Source organism: Lepidochelys kempii, chromosome 9, assembly GCF_965140265.1.
Source record: "Lepidochelys kempii isolate rLepKem1 chromosome 9, rLepKem1.hap2, whole genome shotgun sequence".
In the NCBI taxonomy this organism is placed as follows: domain Eukaryota; kingdom Metazoa; phylum Chordata; order Testudines; family Cheloniidae; genus Lepidochelys; species Lepidochelys kempii.
Genome location: NC_133264.1, coordinates 83,646,236 through 83,668,505, shown reverse-complemented (window position 1 = coordinate 83,668,505; position 22,270 = coordinate 83,646,236). Strand labels below are relative to the sequence as shown.

At 42.3% G+C, this 22,270-nt stretch overlaps 1 protein-coding gene across 2 annotated transcripts in view; it reads left to right on the top strand.

Moving 5' to 3' along the window:
• Nucleotides 1–19,669, top strand: part of LOC140917741 (UDP-N-acetylglucosamine transferase subunit ALG13-like) — a 39,577-nt gene extending 19,908 nt beyond the window's left edge. The window contains exons 19-24 of one of the 2 annotated variants that reach the window (XM_073361171.1): nt 750–812; nt 1,654–1,825; nt 3,991–4,116; nt 13,242–13,282; nt 14,454–14,634; nt 18,698–19,669. In XM_073361171.1, the coding sequence (XP_073217272.1) occupies nt 750–812; nt 1,654–1,825; nt 3,991–4,116; nt 13,242–13,282; nt 14,454–14,634; nt 18,698–18,972 (858 nt within the window). In that variant the 3' untranslated portion in view covers nt 18,973–19,669. The remainder of the gene's footprint in view (nt 1–749; nt 813–1,653; nt 1,826–3,990; nt 4,117–13,241; nt 13,283–14,453; nt 14,635–18,697) is intronic. The other variant, XM_073361172.1, reaches the window with a different exon arrangement.
• Nucleotides 19,670–22,270: the final 2,601 nt, after the last annotated feature.

Sequence of the window (22,270 nt, the reverse complement as noted above, 5' to 3'; positions counted from 1 at the left end):
ATATTTCGCATTTCTTCCACTTCCCCTCCCACACCCCACCCCCTTTCCAACTAGATAGTGAATGCTTGTCTCTGAAGGGATCCTACTGAAACGTGACCTCATTACAGTATCATTATAGGGTTGGTCTTTAAATCCGTGCACAGTGCTTATCAAGTATATACACATCCTGGTGGTGGCTTTTACAGTCTGAATTTTATTTGTAAGAGTTCTGCTCCATGTCTGTCCTCACACTTTTGTGGGGAGAAGGGAGGTGGAAAATCATCTATGTTCTTTGTAAAGCCATGATTCTTCCTCCTCCTACTTCTGTTTTATATGCTACTCTACAAGTCCCACACCAGTGTATGCTAGCCTTCAGAGACAGGACTGGACCAGACCTTGCCTTTAAAATCAGCCAGTTTGTTAATGGGCTTGGAGAGGCTACTGTTTAGTGAAACAAGGTGTTTTCTCTATCCCACACCCCTGCAGCTTGCTGGTCCAGAGGTCAGGTAATCAAGTGCAGGTATAGAAGGCTACTCTGCACCTGGCAGTGCAGAGTGCACTTGTGAACTGGCCTAACTCTAGTTTAATTTAGGGGGTTTTTAAGCAAAGTGCAGGATCTTTGAGTATATATTTTAGAAAATTAAAGAATAACTAGAAGACTTTTGGGTTTCTGGCATCCCCCATCCCCCTCCCTCCTTTTCCCCACAGTCTTATAGCCTTGTGGTTTCTCTACGTTTTAAACACACTGTTTTGCTTTGAAATCTCTTCAGGATGGAGGGACAGGTTCTGTCTCACCTCAAGATGGAGTTGCTTCATACAACTATTCCCAGAAGGTAATCTCAATCATGGACCATTAAGTCACATGTGACAATGGAAAGTTGAAAAATTAATGAAGAAAACCAAAAATGAACTCTTCTGCTATAAAGAGGTGGTCTGCCTACCTGTGCCTACAGGGTTGGGGCTAAATCCTACTTGTTTTATGATGTGAGTAGTCCCGTTGACTTTGATAGTCCTACTTGAGTCAGCGAGGAAGCAGGATTTGGCCTTAACTGCATTAAACGTACATATATCATTCCCCACCCCAACACATACACTCACTGTTGTTGGAATACTTTTTTTAAAAAAAAAAATCACACAGTACTGTAGCTTTGAACTTGATTTAAACACGAAGTGAAGTGATATTGGTGATCATGTAGCAATTGAGTAAATTCTGTGTGTGTGTATGTATGTATATGTGTGTGTGTGTGTATGTGTGTGTGTGTATATGTATATATATATATATATATATATATATATATATATATATATATATATATAAAAAATTCTCAGTATAGCATACCTGTGTAATGGATGTATTGCACTTGTTCATTTAATATTGTAAGCCCTCTCATAGAGATGGTGGAGTTTTTTGCTTAGCATTTTATGATGTAGAATCCTAGGACAATATAAATATTTGGGGGAGGAGGGGTTCTTGAAAGCAGATGTTCACTATTCCATATTTTCTGTAGTAATTTTAGGCTGGAATTGGATCCCTAACTCCTTTATGCTCCTCTGAGTATCTCAGCCTAAATATATATGAAAACTACCAGACCCAGGTAGTATTTCAAAAACATGTGTGGGTTTTTTAAAATCAAAGTTGACAGTGTACTAAAATCTCTCCTGGCTCTTTTGCAGGTGATGGTGAATTCTGCAGTGATCTCAACCTCCTCTTGTGTTAATAATGCTCCAACAACAGTCTTTTCCTCCAGCACAGCAGCAGCCACTCAAGCCAACGTTACCACCTCCATTCCCCCACAGACTGCAGTGCAACCCATCCTGGTGTCCCCTTCTTCTGCTGGAAGGCCAGGTAGAGTGTTGGATACAAAACTGTAAACTTCAGGTTCTACTCCTGTTCTCACTTCTCACCACCCAGAATACACACTGAGTTCTTAAAGGTATTTCCATAGAATGTGGTTCACTTCTCTATGAATCTTTATTACCCCCACTGCTGACTTTCCTCATACACTGACAAGCCAGGTTTACATCTTCTTGGAGTCCCTCTTCAGCAGAAACAAACATAGATGGCTCCCTAACTTGCATAGGAACTGCACCCATCTAGTCTGGTATCCTGTCTTGGACAGTAGCTGCTTCCAGATGCTTCACGGGAAGGTGTAGGTGCAGTGGGTTAATCTGCCCGCAGCATCCGGTCCCATCCTTGTCTCTACTAGAGATTGGCTTAAGCCCTGAAACACGAAGTTTAATATTGTTGCCTCTTAGCACAAGTGTCTAGCCAATATGCAAGGCCTTGCTGGGTTACTGCTCTAAGGAGTTGAAATTGGTGACGTGGATCAGGTATTTCTTTGGTGCAATCTCTATATTTACAAAGAATGTTCGCAATGTCCTGTTTTCCTGAACACAGTAGGAACAAAGCTGACACTTTGCTCACAATTTCCAAATCTGCCTTTCCAGCCAAGCAGCTCTGTCTCTGCTCCCCACAACTGCATGTCTGGATTCCTGCTCACTTCCTCATTTTTCTGCCTCTAGTACGCACAGCTGCAACCAGTTTAATACCTCAGTCACTGTACTTGAAATCAATCCCTGGGGAAATCCCTCAGCCCACATGGTTTAGCTGCTCATTGACCTCGTATCTCGTGTGGTGGCTTCATTGTCTCCAGATACCTATCTCCATAAAAGAGCTTAATTGCTTTTTCCATTTAGCCTGAATGAAGGCTGGCTGGCATACCCATCAGCATTAACATGGTCTCTGATTGCCTTGTAGACCAAACACCTGTTTGATGGCAGCAATCAGCAACTTCCAACATAACAATATCCCATCGAAAGCTTTTATTGTCATAATTCTGGATATTTTGATATCCATATAAATGTCTAATCCCTCTTTGAACCTTACTACTTCTTTGCCTCAGTGACTTTCTGTGGCAATGAGTTCCACAGCCTACCTATACATAGTGTGACAAAATATTTCCTTTTTATCAGTTTTAAATTAGTCACCTTTACCTTTTGTCCCTCCCCCCCCTTAAGTTATAAGACAAGGACAACAGAAGTTCCTTAGCTACCTTCTCTAGACCATTATTTTATATAGAGTACGTTAATTGTATTCATTCCGTTTTTATCTTAGAAAGCAGATGAAAATCAGAATCTTTCCAATGTCCTCTTATGAGAGTTTTTTTCCATGCTCTCAATTTCTGTACTCTCTATTTTCATTCACCTTCTATGGATTCTTTCTTTTGCTCTAGTCTCGTTCCTTTTCTCCTCTCCCATAACAGCCATCTCAATTCACAGTTGGTTTGTGTGTGTGTGTGTGGGGGGGGTTTGTTTACATTATGGTTAAGTTACTTTATGTGATCACTGCATGCTTGCAGTTATGATTAACGTTGCACTATGTGGGTTAGCCACTTGGTGGTGGTGTTACACACAAACTTATGCAAACAAATAAACTTTTTATTTAAAGGGGCACAGGCCACTTGGAATCTAGTCAGCTTAAAAAAGTTTATACAGTAGCTTCAACTACTACCCCTACCCTGAACCTTGCAGTCATTTTTTTGGGTTTCATAATCAGAGTTCCCTAACTTTTTAAAAAACTGCTGCTTATTCCATCCCTTGTGGCTGTGGGGAAACTGACTGCCTATGCAGGGGAAGAAGTGAAGCTGACTCTACACGAAGGCTCACATCCTCTAAAGGTGTTTAGGCACCAAACTTCCATTAGGAAGCCTTGAAATGCACAAAATAAACTGTAGAGATTTCTTTTATTAAGTTGTTTGAGTTAGTCATGTCTCTCGTCTTGACTGTAATACATTTCAAACCAAAGTGAATTTAACTACGCAAACCATAAGACAAAAAGTGGGATTTTTTTTAATTTGTCCAGAAGGAATGCTAAATCCTTAAAACAGAAGCTGATAACTATACATTTAGAGAGCATGATGGCAGTTCATACTAACTGCACTGGCTAGTAGTTCGCTTGTTTTAAAACCATTGAAAATCTGACTTGAGACTTTGAAATTTTTTTTAACATAGTAGTGATTCCGTCAATGCCGTACCCATATCACCCAGCTCCCCCTCCCCCTGTCAGCGAGGTGGGAGATAGTGGCAGCATTCCTCCGCCTTACTCCTGCGATCCCAGCGGCAGTGATCTACCTCGAGGTAAGAGGGATGTATTCTCTAACACTGTGCTCTTTCCCTTGCATCAGCTGGTGCTCTCCTGGTTGTATATCCTACAGCAGTGGTCTCCAACCTGTTTATGCACAAGATCAGTTTTTGAATTTAAGTGCAACCCAGGATCTACCCCGTCCCTTCCCCGAGCCCCAACCTGCTCACTCCATTTCCCCCCCTCCCGTCACTTGCCCTCCCCTATCCTAACTCACTTTCACTGGGTTGAGGCAGGAGATTGGGGTTTGGGAGGGGGTGCAGGCTCTGGGCTGGGGCAGAGGAGTTTGGAGTGTGGGAGGGGGCTCTGGGCTGAGCCTGGGGCAGGGGTTGCGGTGCAGGAAAGGATGAGGGGTGTAAGCTTTGGGAGGGTGTTTGGGTGCAGAGGGGGCTCCGGGCTGGGGTAGAGTATTGGGGTGCAGGAGGGGTTAAGGGGTGCTGGCTTAGAAAGGGGACTCGGGGTGGAGGAGGGGGTATGAGTTCTGGCTTCAGGAGGGGGCTGAGGGTGGGGTTTGGGCTCCCACCAGGCACTACTTGCCTTGGGCGGCGCAGTGGGGCTAAGTAAGGCATGCTCCCTGCCTGCCCTGGCCCCATGCATCTCCCAGAAGGGGCCGTGCCCTAGTGAACCCTGGGGGGGTGGGGAGATGTGGCTCTGGGCACTGTCCCTCTATGTAGGCACCCCCCCCCCGCAGCTCCCATTGGCCACAGTTCCCCATCCACGTTCCCAGCTGCGGGGGCGGTGTTTGCAGGCAAGAGCAGTGCACGGACACCCCGTCCTCTCTCCTTCTTCCCTCCCCCCACCCCCAGGGCCGCAGGGGCATGCTGGCTGCTTCCAGGAGCAGCGTGGGGCCGGGTCAGGCAGGGAGCCTGCCTTAGTGGCAGCCCTTCTATGCCACCAGGGACATTTAGCAGCCAGAGATCGTAATCAACGGGGAGAGTCTCCAGGATTGACCAGTTGATCGCGATCGACTGGTTGGTGACCACTGTCCTACAACAAGCTGAATACAGTATACTTGTAGTGCGGAAACATCGCTCTGTACAGATGATGCAGAGGAGAAGGGAATATTAAGGTTGGTTATGGCGTTGGGATATGCTTAATTTCACAATTTGGGAAGAAGCTTGTGCAGAGGTCTCAAGAGTGTGTAATGGAATATTCCGCAAAGTAATTAACTTGTGGAGAAATAATGGGAAGCCCAGAATTGTTTCAGCTGTGAGTCACTTTCTTATGATTTTTTTTGTTGTTTCACATAAGAAGCTAGTGAAGAATAAATTAATTGTTCTTGCCATAGTATTTGTGACAGTAAAGTACAATACAGGGGAAGTCCTGGCCTCATCAATGAGAATTTTGCCATTGTCTTTAGTGGAGCCCAGATTTCATCCTCTGGCTTTATCAACTGAAGTAAAGTGTTCTCACTTCCCAGTTTATAGCCTGTTCATGCACCTGTCCCTGATTATACTGATGTCCTTTAATATCTGAAACTTACTACTTCCCTTTCTGGTAGGGAAAGCCATGGTGCTGCTCCCAGATCTTTCTTTGCGCTGTATTGAACAATTTAATGTGTTCAGGTCACGCAACTTCTTCTGTCTGCAGCCTCTTCCAGCTGTCCCTGAATTTCAAAGACATTTGAGTACTCTGCATCAGAAATTCTGTCACTTTTTATTCTCTACTAGAGAGACTGCCCTCTATGAAGACCTGCGAGCTGAAGGTGAACTGGCGGTAAACATGGCTTTCATATTATTTATCTCAACATATTGCTATGTAGGGAAGCAACTTAATTTTTTAGGTTGTCCCAAACTTTTGACAGTGAAATAGACCTAGGGGGAGGAGTCCGCTTTAGGCAGTTGTCAAGAGTGGCTCTTTCATCTTGAGAGAGCTGTTAAGATAATGTTCTCCTGGTTCTTGCATTCAGGCCCCATGCTAGTGCACTGGGAACTTCAGGCCACTTGACCATATAATATACTTTTTTTTCTGAGCTGTCCTTTGCAGGAGTTTGCCAAATGTTGAGCAGTCATGCTGCCATGTTTTGCAGCATCCATGTTCTGCAATCTGGAGTGGCTGCCTCTTGGACAAGTGCCCTCTGAGGTCCTGTTTTCCCTTCTTACAGTCTTGAATTTCAACTTCTTGTTTGCTTTGTCCTTTTTCAGCACCTTTGACTAGGGTGGTAGGTTGCAGAATCAAGCCCATGTTTGTTGTGTCCTTTAACTCCCGTTGAAGAGAAAAGGAATTGAGGGTTAAGGGTTTTCAGCACCTTGCAGAATCAAGTGTTAAGTGTACGGAAGAGAATCTGGAGCAGGTGTGAGCTGAAGACCTTTTCCATAGAGGGCCAGCAGTTCTGTATTTCTCTCCCAATTAAACCACTCCACAGAATTCTTTGAGCTTCTTTTAGGGAAAGGTCCAGACTTTTTTTAAATCTAGTGTCTAGTATGGATTTTAGGGGAGAGAACTAGAAATGAGTCCTATGTAGTGTTTAAAGTATTGTGGTATGTGGGCATGTTACCTTAGTTTATAATGGCTATGGAGCTTTCATTAAGGCATCCATGGGTCTGTGAACAGGGGGTGACACACACATTATATTGGCCCGGCAGTGCCTTTATAAGTTGTGTCACAACTTCTGTTTATAGGTCAAGCTTTCTAAGTTCTCCAAAGTGGACATGCTTAGTTGGATTCACTTGAATTTGGTATCCCTCTGAAGGGTGCAGGGCAGCGTTGGGGACCCAAATTTGAAGCAGGGGTTCCAGAGAGACATCTTCCGAAAACAGTCCTTTTAAAGTTTCTACGTGGGGTGTTTTTTATTATTTATTTTTGCACAGGGCTGGAGATCAAACTATTGATGTCACATTAGTCAAAATGGTCTCAACCTTTCAAATTTTACCCAATACAGTGTATGGCACCTGCTAAATCTTTGGATGACCCAAATTGAAAGCAGTATTTAAGCAAACATCTTTCTTTCTTTTTTCTTTACATTATGCATGAACCAATAGAGAAAAATGGCTGGAGGGTTTCCATTCTCGCCACCATTTTATATGCTTTAAAGCTCAACTCTTGTAAGTATCCTAAAATTTGAATGGCTAATTGGATTGCTTTGAAATTTGGTGTGCCTGCATGGGGGTAGCATTAGTGATCCAAATTTGGGGTCATTGAACCTGGGCATTTCCAAAAGAGCAGCCTCTCTCCCTCAAACGGATTTCTTCTGCTGCCTTGCACTGTTAAACTGAGTGATACGACTGACTGACTGAATCAGACTTCCTGATGGCTGCTGAACTCACCCTTCAATTAACTAAGGAAAAGTTAATCACAAGCCCCCACCAAAGACAAAGGGAGTTCTGAACTGAGTGACTGGAGGTTGCTACAGTTTGTGAGTTGTGGGTGGCAACTTGAGTTTAAGGGGAACATCAAAGGATTTTGGGGAGCAGGGTGGAAATTTGACATGTGAATTCTTCCTGTGAACTGTGAAATAGCCAGTTTTGAAAGTTTCTAGGTGGGTTGTGTTTTTTGGGAGATTTTTTGTGTGGAGTTTGAGATCAAACTGTTGATGTGATGTGGGTCAAAATGGTCTCAATTCATCAGTTTTTACCCAGGATAGTGCATGGCAGCCACTGAGTCTTTGGGAGGCCCAAACTATGAACAGCATTTAAGAACACGTTCACTTCACCTACATAAATGTGCAGCTTGGAAGGATTATGGTGCGTATGCACCAATGAGGAAATAAACTGTAAGAGGGTTTCTATGCAGCCACTTCATGCTTGCCTGGGTAGTTTGAGGGAATATGAAGATGCCACTGCCCTTGCTGAGCACCCTGTCACTGATGTTTCTAGTCAGAACCTTTCTACACTTGTGCAACATGAGTTACTAAATCTTCATTGCTTGCTTCAGGTTGTCTGTTATATTATAATTTTGTTTTTACTTTATGAGGTTTACTATGAATTCAGCAAAATAGTTAGCTGCTGGTCTAACCAAAGTTCTTTTTACTGGGAACAAAAGAGCTAGAGACAGGACTTTGTGTGGCAGCGGTGGGGAATAGGACGAGGGAAAGGGGCTGCAGCGGGCAATGTGCCTAGGTGCTAGGCAGCTCTTCGGTTATTTGAGAACGTCTGTATTTTACTAGCCGCAAGGGCATATGGAGAGGTGGCTAATTTTATTTCTGGGGCAGATCAATGTGGTGGTTACAAAGACATGTCGTGCAGAAGTTTAGAACTGACTGCAGTAGCACTTTGACTGCTGAGGGAAAAGAAATGCATGCGCTGCCAAGAGTGCCAGCTTGTGAATCTCTTGAGGTGGGGTTTGCTGACTACAGGCTGCTTTGGCTTGGTATGCAAATTGTGGGGCATGATACACACTCTGCCTAAATGACTACTAACTACTGCCTATAATGTATCTTTTTTTTTTCCTGTTTTAAAAAACAAAACAGGAAATTCAGTGACAAAAAACGATGTTCATAAAGAGTTAACGGTATGTCATCCCTTTGCAGAACATTAAATTGAGCAAACCTCAAATGTCTGAAAACCAGGAAATGTGCAGTTAAGGTGGCTCTTGTAACCTGAACTCTTCCCTCTTTTAGCAGTACCCCACTACGTCCTGCTAACACACACACCTTTACTCTGCCAACCCCGCAGTTGCTGACGTGTAAAACAAAGTGTGCAATTTGTACAGCTCATTCAGTCTCATCAGCAGGATTCCATCTAGCACTATTAAAGGACAAAACAGAAAAAAAAATTTGGTTTTGCTCTATTTATTTTTGCTTAAAGCTTGACTGAACAGACATGCATGTGAAGAGTGTTCATCTTGGTGTGGTTTGGTAGTCACTGCAAGAGTCAGAGAGAGGTCCAAGCCAGGCCCATGTGTTTTGCTGTTTCACACATCCACATCTCTTTGAACTTTCAGAATCTCTTCTGGATTCCTCTCCCTCCCTCCTTCACCTCCCCCCCCCCCCAAGTTAATTTAGGAAGCTTGCATGTGCACCCTCTTCCTGCATGCTCAGTTATATTTATTGAAGTTGTCAATATCTGATTATTTTGTGAGTCCTGTGTTTGAGACCGTTTCTCCCTCCCTTCATTAGCATTCCAGACAGATCAGAGCCTCTCAGACTGCACTAATAAAATTCTTATCCAGAAAACTATTTCTTGAGGTCTTGTAAGGTGGCACTAAATTCTTGGTGACTGTTACTATCTTGTATTTATATATGAATCTCACTAGCCTCACTGCTGCTCTGTTTGGCAGGTGTCACATTGTGGCTATATTTTACTGAAGATTATTCTGGTTTCTATAAACTTAAAAAAGCATTGTAAACAAAAACTGGCTCCTACCTGCATTTGCTGCTGTTCCAGTGTTCCACAGACTTCTCTATCTTCAGTATTTGCCTGTCATTTCATTCTCTAGTAACTTGTGTTCTGTTACCTTCACTATGTAACGGTTGCTCCATTCAGCTCTTAGAACTGGTGCTTGCTTTGCATAGATTTGCATAATAATTGAAAAGTAAAATTAGATTGTTTAATTTACCCCAAATGTAAATGAGTCTGCTGCTAGATACTATATAGAGAGCATTTATGTTGCTCTTCCAGCATACTTTAATGCTTCAGCAGCATTATGGTTAACCTTGTCACAGCCAAAGCAGTGTCCCTAGGATGCCCTCAGGGCATAAACTCCTTGCCTGCACGGGTGGGGAAGAATTTATGCAGATTTACTAAGATAACTGGATAGATTATGGTCTGTTTTGAAATGGCAAATAATGAGAGGTGGCCATAGTGTGGATGGAGGAACTAACCATCTTTCCATTCCATGGTTAGGTTTTAATTCTTTCTTTTTTAAAAATGAAACAGCCTCAAAAACCTGTAAATATCAATAAAATGAATCAATAATATCAATAAAATGAAATCCTGAAGTACAGAATTAAGTGAGGTTTTTTAGTCCCATGGTCCTGCCCAAACAGATTTCCACTGATATTTCTGAAAATGTAGGAGGTGTAGAACTTTTTCAATTCACTTTCAGAGATTGGGAACGGAAGCAGTGGTTGACATTTTCTTAAAATAATCAGTAATGTGTGAATATCTTGAGATTACCTGTTTTAGTGAGTCATGTGGAGCTTTGCCTCCCTTTCGTCTTTGCCTGTTTTCCTGGATTGTGTGTGAAGCCCAAAGAAATAGCCTCCTGATTGCTGCAAATCGCAATAAACCAAGTGCTATGCAAGTTGGCATGCAGAGAAGAACACTGTAGATCTGAACTGGTAATACTCTCTCGTTCACACAAAGCATCTGTCTGTTTCAGATAAGTGCTACAGCTTTTTTTCTTTGCTGTATTGCTGTAGGGAGCTGAGAAAGTAGGAGGAATTTTCAGTTAACTTTAATGCAGGCCCCTAATCTGGAACTAAAGTTACCCATTTCTTTCCCTAACTCTCTCTGAAGTAGTCACTATGAGACCAGCCAAAGACGCTGATGTTTTATTGTTGCTTCTGCCCATTTCCAAAACTGCACTGTAGAATGAAAAACTGTGTATTCCTGCCAGAATTGCAAATGTGAATATCCCAGACATTTCACATTTTGGGGAGAAGTATGTTTCTGAGTTCAACATTTGATTATTCTTAGTGAACAGTTTTTTAAAGGCCATCCTCGCTTTTGGGATTACTTCTTAGTGTACCATATACATTACTACATTATCTCTTCCCTTGGATGGAAGCAAATTGGAAAAGGCAAGTTGGAAGGGTGCAGAAAACTGGGTGCATTCTATCCTTCCAAGGTAGGGGTGTCAGCATCTGTGTAGAGAGAGAGGTGGCATGCTTTTTTTTAATTGCATAGAGCTAGAAGACTTGGGGGAATCCTAATTCCAACTCCACAAATCTTGGTACTGTGTGGAATGCCTGCCCACCATGCTCCTTGCAGGTCCCCACTTCCCTTAGCAACACGTATATCTTGGTGGCCCTGCAAATCTTGGTGCCTCAGAGTAACAACTGCAGAGCAGGAATTAATAATGGGCAGAGATAGCATTAAGTTTTGGGTGTTAGGGCCTAGTCATACATGCCATAACCATATGCATTTCTGTATGTGTAGAGTGGCTGCAGATGAATTGCTGCTGGCTTATGATAGGGCAACTGGCAAAGTACTCCCTCCCCCGCATGCTTTCAGACTAGCATTATGCATTCTTCTTTTCATAGTGAAAATGGAGGGACCACAGGCCCTTGGAGAAAGGTCTGTAGTGCTCTTATTTGCAGAGAAGATGCTTATCAGTCAAATCAGTTTGGGGACATAGTATTTTAGTGACCTTATCATTGTTTGCGTACATAGAATGCAAAACTTAGTTTCATTGAGCCACATTCTGTGAAGCAATTTTCCCATAGATTTAAAACGAAGTAACATTCTATCGGTGGTGGTGGTAAATTATCCATGAATAGTTGGCAACAAACCTAACCAATCTGTAATCTAGTATTTCCCAATAATGTCAGATAATGGATACATCTTTCCATACCTTTTTACTGTAGTCAGATGTATGCTAAATTCTGGACTTCAGCTTTGGTCATTATGATTTATCCGTGTTTTTAACAGATTAAAATGCCATCTTTCTGGATATTGTGGAAGTTTACACAGCTATCATAAAATCTTATAAACTAATAAAAGTAAGAAAAACACAGTATTCCACTATCTATGTGCATGGGTATGCATTCATATTCTGTGTGCATGATGTTGGAAGTCCATAATAAGGAACTTTCACCTCTGCTTCTAGAGAGATAATGTGGGTGAGGTAATGTATTTTTATTGGACCAACTTCTGTTGGTGAGAGAGAAGATTTCAAGTTTACATAGAGCTCTTCTTCTGGCCAGGCCAACACACTCACCTCCGCTGTCATTTCATAGGACTCTTGTGTCTAAAGTACTGTTTTAACAGAAGTAAAGCAGACTACAGCAGAACCCCATTTATCCAATATAATTTGGACCAAGGCCAGATTGGATAATCAAAAATCCAGATAAACCGGATAATGGGAAAGTGCAGTGTTGTATCACCATCTAGGGACCACACCAAACATTGCCCCGTTCTGCACCTGTGTGTGGTGGTGGTCCTGTTAACACTGATGGCTGGTCTACACTATGGGGTTAAGTCAACCTAGTATGCAACTTCAGCTGTGTGAATAACGTAGCTGGAGCCGATGTAGCTTAGGGCAACTTTTATTGTGGTGTCTACGCCGCACTCGGTCAATGGGAGAAACTCTCCCGTCAACTTACTTTACACTTCTCGTTCCGGTGGAGTACCAGAGTCAACAGAGTGATTTGCGGTCAATTTAGCAGGTCATCACTAGACCTGCTGAATTGACACCTTTCCCCCACCCACTCCGGTGGATCAATTGCCACAGCATCAATCCACAGTAAGTGTAGACATACCCTGATAGCCAGATAATGGAGGGTCAGATAAATGGGATTCTATTGTACGTGTATACCTGCTCTTCTTACAATTATCTCCCTTGGCCAAAGAAACAAATTAGTTAATATGTAAAAACACTGTTAATTTTAAATTACAAATCTTTGGGAAGTTGCTTCCAACATAAGTTTTAGGTCCACATTTTCAAAAATGACTGTTTTGGGTACCTTAAATTTTGGTTGCCCAATTTGACAAACTTCAACAGGCTTTAATTTTCAGAAAGCGTTGGTTTGAATACGAAAATCAGGCCCTATTGAGTGAGTGTCCAAAATAGCTAGTCACTTCTGGAAATCTAGGCCATGGTAATTTATACTTTTAATATATTCATTTGTTTTAAGGTTTGTAATAATCATTGATTATAGTCATTCTGTGAAAAGCATCATTGAGCAAACGGTTTATAGTAATACATTAATTTTAGTTTTGGCTTATTAATGTTACTTGTTAATGTATTGTCAAAATGTTTAATCCAGTTTTTATTGTGCTAAACTGCATAGATTGTTTACACATATGTGCGAACTTCAAGAATATCACTTTTGAAAGTAATTGAGTCAGATTCTGAACTCTGTATTCTAAAAATACATTCAGAAAAAATAATGCTGTCCAATTAAGCAATTTTATTTTTATTCATTTACATAGTTTTAACAAGACCACAAACAGATGACTGTTTCTGGGTGGTTTTTGTCCACAATCTTCAGTAATTATAGTATGTTTTCTAATTCCAGATACAAAGGTATTGCAGTATTATTTTAATTTGGGATTGCAGGTAAGTGCTTGTCAGATATGGTATAGTAAACCGCTTGTACAGTATCACCTGTCTTGACAGATGCATTGATGTGTCTGAATAGGGCTTTTAAGTGTTCTGAATTCGCTTCCTGTGCATTTGGCTATTAGTACATGCATGGGTGCCTTGAGGAGACTAAATTTACAATGCAGGAAGTTTGAGTTGTAAATTGTGAAACTCATAAAGAACATTTACATGTAGTGAGTTTCGTATCTGTGGCTTTATGAAGATGGGTGGGTAAAGCATTGTTCTTCCCATTTCTACGGGAAGAGTAGGTAAAGCATAGAGAAGTTTTAAGGTTAAGAGCCTGGTCAAGTGCCTGTTGAAATCGGTGGGAAAATTCTGCTGGGCCCCATGTATCTTGCCCAAGGCAATTGAACAGGAACAGAATCCAGGCACCAGCTTTTGATCTCTACTACAGCAATTAAGTGCATAGTAACGCCTCACTCCCAGCTGATGCTCAAACAGCCATGTGATCTAGTTGACTTTAGAGTTATTAATAATTCAGGGATGAAACTTGAGCATTATTCTCCAGGTATGGGGCCCCAGTGCTCAGGGTTCCTATTGACACTCTGCCCTTACCACCCACCCTATGGTGGTAGAGGGTTCTTGGCACCTGTCAGGATAAGGACCTTACAGAATGCAATAAGACTTTCTACATCCTAGAAATTACTAATAGAGACTAAATTACTGGCAATACCTTCTCTCTCTTTATTAGTATGTTGTACACCAAAAAGGTGGTATGAGATTTTAGTGTCCAGCAGGAGGTACCTCCCGTACTAGAATTACATCTGCCCTCTGATTCTGATGGAATAGATAATGCTGATATGCTGCAGACTAAGACTCATGCCAGCCTCTTCCACAATAGAAATTCCTCAAAATGCCTTCTCTTCCTATATGATAAAATGTGTAGGGAGGACACTTTTAATTCTTCGAGAGGGTATAATACAGTTGAGAAAAGTGCTGGGGAGGGGGTGGGCATGTTTTGGTGACTTTCTGGCAGTCTGCAAGATATAATCTGTATCAACATTGTTAACAGGTTTCTGGAAATGTAAATGGTTAAGTGCTACTGAGGTGGGGGGAGGAAAGTGTGTGTGTGTGTGTGTGTGCACACAAACTATAAAACTTCTCTCCTTACTTCGAATCTCCGAAGTATTATCATCAGAGCTATTGGCATTCCATGGTGTACATGCAACAGGTACCACCGCCATCACCTGTAGAAGCTTACTCAGCATACACTGAGCCTGCCCCCATGGTGGATCAGTCAGTACCTCAGCTGTACACTGACACTGGGAGGAATGATGTCCGGCAAGTTCCCCTGGAAACAGCAAATGGTTAGTATTTTAGGATGACCATTTGTGTATGTGAGTGTGAGCCATTTCAGTAGAAATGTTTCAGAGTAGCAGCCATGTTAGTCTGTATCTGCAAAAAGAAAAGGAGGACTTGTGGCACCTTAGAGACGGCTGCTACTCTGAAATTTATTTGAGCATAAGCTTTCGTGAGCTACAGCTCACTTCATCGGATGCATTCAGTGGAAAATACAGTGGGGAGATTTATATACACAGAGAACATGAAACAATGGGTGTTACCATACACACTGTAACAAGAGTGATCAGGTAAGGTGAGCTATTACTAGCAGGAGAGCGGAGGCAGGGGGGAACCTTTTGTAGTGATGATCAAGGTGGGCCATTTCCAGCAGTTGACAAGAACGTCTGAGGAACAGCGGGGGGGGGGGGGGGGGATAAAATTGGGGAAATAGTTTTATTTTGTGTAATGACCCATTCACTCCCAGTCTCTATTCAAATCTAAGTTAATTGTATCCAGTTTGTAAATTCCAATTCAGCAGTCTCTCGTTGGAGTCTGTTTTTTGAAGTTTTAAGTCTGTAATCGAGTGACCAAAGAGATTGAAGTGTTCTGACTGGTTTTTGAATGTTATAATTCTTGACGTCTGATTTGTGTCCATTTATTCTTTTACGTAGAGACTGTCCTGTTTGGCCAATGTACATGGCAGAGGGGCATTGCTGGCACATGAGAGCATATATCACATTGGTAGATGTGCAGGTGAACGAGCCTCTGATAGCGTGGCTGATGTGATGAGGCCCTATGACGGAGTCCCCGAATGGATATGTGGACACAGTTGGCAACACACTTTGTTGCAAGGATAGGTTCCTGGGTTAGTGGTTCTGTTGTGTGGTATGTGGTTGCTGGTGAGTATTTGCTTCAGGTTGTGGGGCTGTCTGTAAGCAAGGACTGGCCTGTCTCCCAAGATCTGTGAGAGTGATGGGTCATCGTTCAGGATAGGTTGTAGATCCTTGATGATGCGTTGGAGAGGTCTTATTTGGGGGCTGAAGGTGACGGCTAGTGGCATTCTGTTATTTTCTTTGTTGGGCCTGTCCTGTAGTAGGTGACTTCTGGGCACTCTTCTGGCTCTGTCAATCTGTTTCTGGGTATTGTAGTTGTAAGAATGATTGATAGAGACCTTGTAGGTGTTTGTCTCTGTCTGAGGGGTTGGAGCAAATGCGGTTGTATCGTAGAGCTTGGCTGTAGACGATGGATCGTGTGGTGTGGTCAGGGTGAAAGCTGGAGGCATGTAGGTAGGAATAGCGGTCAGTAGGTTTCCGGTATAGGGTGGTGGTTATGTGACCATAGCTTAGTAGCACCGTAGTGTCCAGGAAGTGGATTTCTTGTGTGGACTGGTCCAGGCTGAGATTGATGGTGGGATGGAAAAATGTTGAAATCATGGTGGAATTCCTCAAGGGCTTCTTTTCCACGGGTCCAGATGATGAAAATGTCCTCAATGTAGCGCAAGTAGAGTAGGGGCATTAGGGGACGAGAGCTGAGGAAGCATTGTTCTAAGTTAGCCATAAAAATGTTGGCATACTGTGGGGCCATGCGGGTACCCATAGCAGTGCTGCTGATTTGAATGTATACATTCTCCCCAAATGTGAAATAGTTATGGGTGAGGACAAAGTCACAAAGTTCAGCCACTAGGTTTGCCGTGACGTTATCGGGGATACTGTTCCTGACGGCTTGTAGTCCATCTTTGTGTGGAATGTTGGTGTAGAGGGCTTCTGCATCCATAGTAGCTAGGATGGTGTTTTCAGGAAGATCACCGATGGATTGTAGTTTCCTCAGAAAGTCAGTGGTGTCTCAAAGATAGCTGGGAGTGCTGGTAGCATAGGACCTGAGGAGGGAGTCTACATAGCCAGACAATCCTGCTATCAGGGTGCCAATGCCTGAGATGATGGGACATCGAGGATTTCCTGGTTTATGGATCTTGGGTAGCAGATAGAATACCCCTGGTTGAGGTTCCAGGAGTGTGTCTCTGCAGATTTCTTCTTGTGCTTTTTCAGGAGTTTCTTGAGCAAATGCTGTAGTTTCTTTTGGTAACTCTCAGTGGGATCAGAGGGTAATGGCTTGTAGAAAGTGGTGTTGGAGAGCTGCCGAGCAGCCTCTTGTTCATATTCCGACCTACTCATGATGATGACAGCACCTTCTTTGTCAGCCTTTTTGATTATGATGTCAGAGTTGTTTCTGAGGCTGTGGATGGCATTGTGTTCTGCACGGCTGAGGTTATGGGGCAAGTGATGCTGCTTTTCCACAGTTTCAGCTCGTGCATGTCAGCAGACACCCCAGCCCCCACCACCACCACCACCACTGTTTCTCAGACATTCTTGTCAACTGCTGGAAATGGCCCACCTTGATTATCACTACAAAAGGTTCCCGCCCCCCCCCCACACACACACTGTCCTGCTGGTAATAGCTCACCTTACCTGATCACTCTCGTTACAGTGTGTATGGTAACATCCATTGTTTCATGTTCTCTATGTATATAAATCTCCCCACTGTATTTTCCACTGAATGCATCAGATGAAGTGAGCTGTAGTCCATGAAAACTTATGCTCAGATAAATTTGTTAGTCTCTAAGGTGCCACAAGTCCTCCTTTTCTTTAAGCATCCTACTGTTTACCAGTTTACACTACTCCTGTGAGCTACAACAGTTGGTCACATTGGTCTACAATTTCAGTTGACAAAGCGAGGAAAAAGGACCATAGCAATCAATTATGTTGTGTCAAGGGCCTGTTTACATTTCCCATTAGATGAGATAAATGATGAATTGCATATAATGGCCTCTGGAATTGGTGACAACTTGTGTGTGGGGGGGGGGGGTTGTTAAAATAGAGTTTTGTTGTAAAATGAGGATAGTGTATGCTCTGTGGGTGGGTGACGAGATATTATCTTTTATCATTTTTAAAATTATTGTTCATTACTTGCAGCCAGGGATAGATGCTAGAAAAAAATCAAAATTGCCTGTGAGCCCTGCTCCTCTATAGGTTATCTTAGGGTTAGGTGTGTGCTGTTTCTGATATATTACTTAAGTTTATGATTTAGAATTGCTGATATTCAGGGCTAGGTAACACCATCAAGAAACAAAAATATTATTTTTGGCTTGACCTTGGTAGACTAGCTGCTTTTCTAGAAAGGACTTTTTTTTCAAAGCTGTGTGGGAGGTTGTGTGTTTAAAAATGTTTGCACCTTGTGATGACCACTTTTTTTTTGCTGACCCACAACAAACCAAAATAATGCTTGTACTTTAAAAAAAAATCCTAAATTTTGAGTACTAGTAGGGAATATTGGAACCATAGTTAGTGGACTCTCCTAGGTGTCTTGGCTATCTAAACAGCCATTATCACTGGCTCTCTCTTCCACTGTGTATAAAGTTACAGCAACACTTAGCCCAACCCAACAGTTTTGTAAGAAGCATATAGGTTTATCTGGAGTTAAGGGGGAAGGAGAGGGGAGGGACTGTGTTAAAGGAGTAGATGATGTCAAAGGTCAGATGTCTGGCCTCATTAAGTGTCTGATATTGGGCTAATGGAGTAAACATGGTAGAAACTGGCATGTCTTTGTCACTGTATCTTGCCAAAACTATTAATTGATCAATGACAATTACACAGACTTGCAGTTCTGCTGCAATTATAACCTATTAAGTTTCTTTACCCCATATCCATCACCATGGTATCTGGTCAGAGGTTACAAAGAGAGGTGTTCTTTTGTTTGTTTTTTTAAATCCCCTACTGTCCTGCAGCCCCCCCCCCCAGAGAAGTTCAAAAGGGGATCTGCCCTTCCTCTGAGCCTCAACAAAAAGAAATACAATCAGTAGGCAGTGAATACTTACAGACATGGGACACATCGGTGAATGAGCAGGTTGCCTTCCAAACTTATTCAAGAGCTGAGATGGTCTCCTTGTCAGTGTACGCATCATTTGGGCATAAATTATTTATTTAGATATGTTCTGTGTTGTCATAAGTGTCATAAAATTGTTTCAGTTGTAATGAAAATGAAGGATTGCATAAAAATGGCCAAAATGTTAAAATATATCAACTCTGTTTTCAGGTACTTTCCAAAATGTAGAGCCTCCACCTCCACCCCATGGAACAGTATATTATCCAGTAGCGACAGATCCCTATGGCCAGCCACCTCTACCTGGGTTTGACTCTTGCATCTCTTTAGTACCTGCCTATCATTATGTTAGCCCTTGGCATCCCACAAATCCATCGTATGGTAATTCTTCACGGCTTCATAATACTGTAAATCCTGGACAGTTGCATCAAGTCAGCTATGTTACCTCACCTAATCCTGTATCACATTATGTACCTCAGAGTATGTAAGGCCAAGTGATGTAAACTCACTTCTTGCACTAAAGTTTTCTTGTTTTCTCTGTTAGTATTGTTTCAGTAGTGGATTGTGTAGCTGTTTTGTTTCATTTACATGTTTCTCTTTTAGTTAATGGTAAAAATGTTTAAAACTTGAGTATTGTTTTATTAGAGTATATTGGAAAGTAAAACTATTGTATAGCAAAGAACCCTAAGCTTATATTCAACTGTACATAATATATAACAATGCAATTTGTCTTTCATGCCAGTATATATAAATTATCACTTACCTTCATCAATAAGTACAATGTATGGAGGAGTTACTCTTGCACAAGAGAACGATGTATCTTACATATTATACCAGTTTGCCTGTAATGGTAACCTACTTCATTATGTAAGCAGGAGAAAGGTTGGGTCCCAGTCCATTGGAGGAAAGTAATTACTGTTGAAATAGGCTGCTTTTTCCAGTCCTGAACAAAACACATCAGCCAGGTGTATTCTCCAATAGTAACTACTTATTTGTAATAGTTGCTCTTTCTCTGTTTAATTTTGTTCAGTATAGTCTTGAAGTGTTAGAAGGTGGGAGAGTGCTCGGCATTGGCCTGTTCTACTGTATCTAGTTATATTTGTGAGAGCCTTGGTTCGTGAAAGTCACCCTGCACAAATGGTGGTAGAAGTGGTGTTTGACTTGCACTAAATAAACAAAAAAGCATCTAACCTATGGAAATGAGTCTTTTTTTTTTCTGACCAAAAAACCCTCCTTAATGTCCCTAAGAGGCTTGTGTTAAGAAATCCACATAGGGTTTTTTATGGGACATAGGAGACAATTGGACTGAACATATTCCCCAAAATTCCTCCTTTGAGTCAGTAGTGAAATGAGGATAACATCATCAAGCTGAAACTTGTTTTACTGCCAAAAAGCCAGTGCAGTACAAAACTACTTCTGTTGCTTTTCAGATCATAGTCCAATGAGGCGCTGCTGTACAAACTGATGCTTCTCCTTGTCATACTCATTGAGGACTGTTGTGTGCGTGTGACCCACGTGCTCTCTTACACTTAGGTCCCGGTGGTGGGGGGTCTACCCCACACAGTGTGTGAAAGGCTTAATGTGGGCTTGAGAGGCCAGTTAACCCACCTGGTTGCACCTGGAGGGTAACCAAGGCCTAATTTAAAAATGAAGCCCAGCTGGGGAGTGCTATAAAGAGAGGCAGCCTGAAGCAGAAAGAGGTTGCAGGGAGAAAGGGAAGAATTCTACAGTCTCTCTTGGTAATGAGAAGGGAAAGACCTGCAGGAATAAGAAAGCTCCTGCAGGGTAAGGAGGAAGATCAGGGAGTGCTACCTGAAAGACACAGGACTGGAGCAAGTTCCTGTGGCTGATCCTGACAAAGGGCAGAAACTGGATCTCTCAGGAGAAACCCTGGATGATGCTGTTCATTACAAAGAGCCCAGAAAGGGGTAGTGGACAAGGCTTGAGGGAAGGCCAATAGTAAGTAGTAGTCCAGGGAGGCAGTGGCAAGGTGTCTGACAGAGCAGACCTTGGCTGCTGTTTATAGGGTCCTTGAACTGGAACCCAGCTTAATGCGAAGACTCTTGTTTCCCGGTTAGCCCTTTGGAAGATGGAGTTAAGCTCCCTAATTTAAAGGGATAAGGGCAACTTAGTGCCCTGAGAGAAGGGTGTAAGCATTACGGGACGAAGAGCTGGGGTCGAGGATCAGATGTAAGGACGTTCTCTCCACCCAGAAGAGGTGGGGAAAAAAAATGGGGCTTGGTGAGAGAGCCAAGTAGCGAGAAGAGGCAGGCCACTGAGGGATCCAGAGCAATGGTTGGTGGGGAGTAGCTAGAGAGGAGTCCAATGGTGAATCCACTCTCTTACTGCCCCAAATTTGTGTCATTGGGAAGGTGACTTTCCATAATTGTGTTGGTGTTTGGATTTGACATGGCCTTGATGTTAAGAGGTATTAATTTTTTTTCCATAAAGGCAAGAAAAATATAGGATTTTAAATTAAATTTCTAATTTTTAATTAGTCCATTTTTAACCTTATTTACACTGTGTATACCTGTTCCCAGCCTAGGTGGTGCCACCAATTTTGAAATAATTTTATACCTTCTCTGTTGGTCCATTTTTCTAAAGCTTTGAGTGGGCATTAGTTATTCGTGGGCTGACACAGCTTGACATCACAACTGCAATGAGCACTACCTAGGGTATATCCCCTTGGTGGGTTCTGGGAACCAGATTCTCATTTTAGTTACTCTGGATTTATAGAAGTGTAACAATGCAGAGTAACTCCACTGATGTTATACCTGTGTACCTTGCCGCATGCCTGTATCCTGCAAAGGTGACTTTATCTGGAACCTTAGCTGCTGCTTAAGCAGCAGCTTAAACAGGTGTTCTGCAATCACTGATGATAGCTCAAGTCCTGTTTCAATCTTTGCACATTAACATCCATAACATTCCACACTGTTAGAGGCACACATCTTTTCAGAAGTCTTTCAATTTTAAAATTCATGCATTATTAAAGACAATTATCATAAATACTGCAGAAAAAAATCCCGTGTAATTCTGTGTGTTTGCGACATTAGACTTCACTGTTACTAAAGATCAGGCTACCGCACTGGTTTTTCCTTCCCTCGCTGCACAAGAGCACTAAACTAAAGGTCCTACAGTAAGCAGCATTTCCAGATCAGTTACCTGTTTTGCTCCGTGCCAAGCCTTCATTTTAATTTTTCTGCCTCATCAGTATCTTCCTGAATATGATGCAGTCTTTTCTCATTCTATATTACAGAATTGTGTTCCAACCAAAACCTTTGATCCAAACATTGAAGGGTGTTCGAATTAGAAATCCAAATCTATATTTTCCAAATGGCTCCTTTCTTCATAATGGAAGGAGATGATAACCTTGGATCCAGACTTTGGGTGGCTTGAAATTGGGATCCAGGCTTGCTTATTTATTTATTTTTTATTTTGCAGCTTGGGTTCCTATCTGACTGTTTTCGGTATCTCTCTGAACCCTGACCATTAGGGTGTTTGGATTTCAGGGGTGAAATCCTGGCTGTATTGAAGTCAATTGGAGTTTTGTCACTGACTTTGTTGGTGCCAGGACTTCACCCCAACATACCAATATTTGCACCCCTCATTGCATATGGTGTTACAAAATAGCTGTCATAGCTACCAGATGCTCATTGGCTCAGGTTTGTAAAACTAGGTGCTCAGTTCTTAAACCTAAGCACATGCACAAGTCTCCACAAGCCCTTGAGTTCTCCCAAAAGCAGTATACCTGAGTTGAATGCAGTTTGGTGTGTGTAGAGCCTTTGA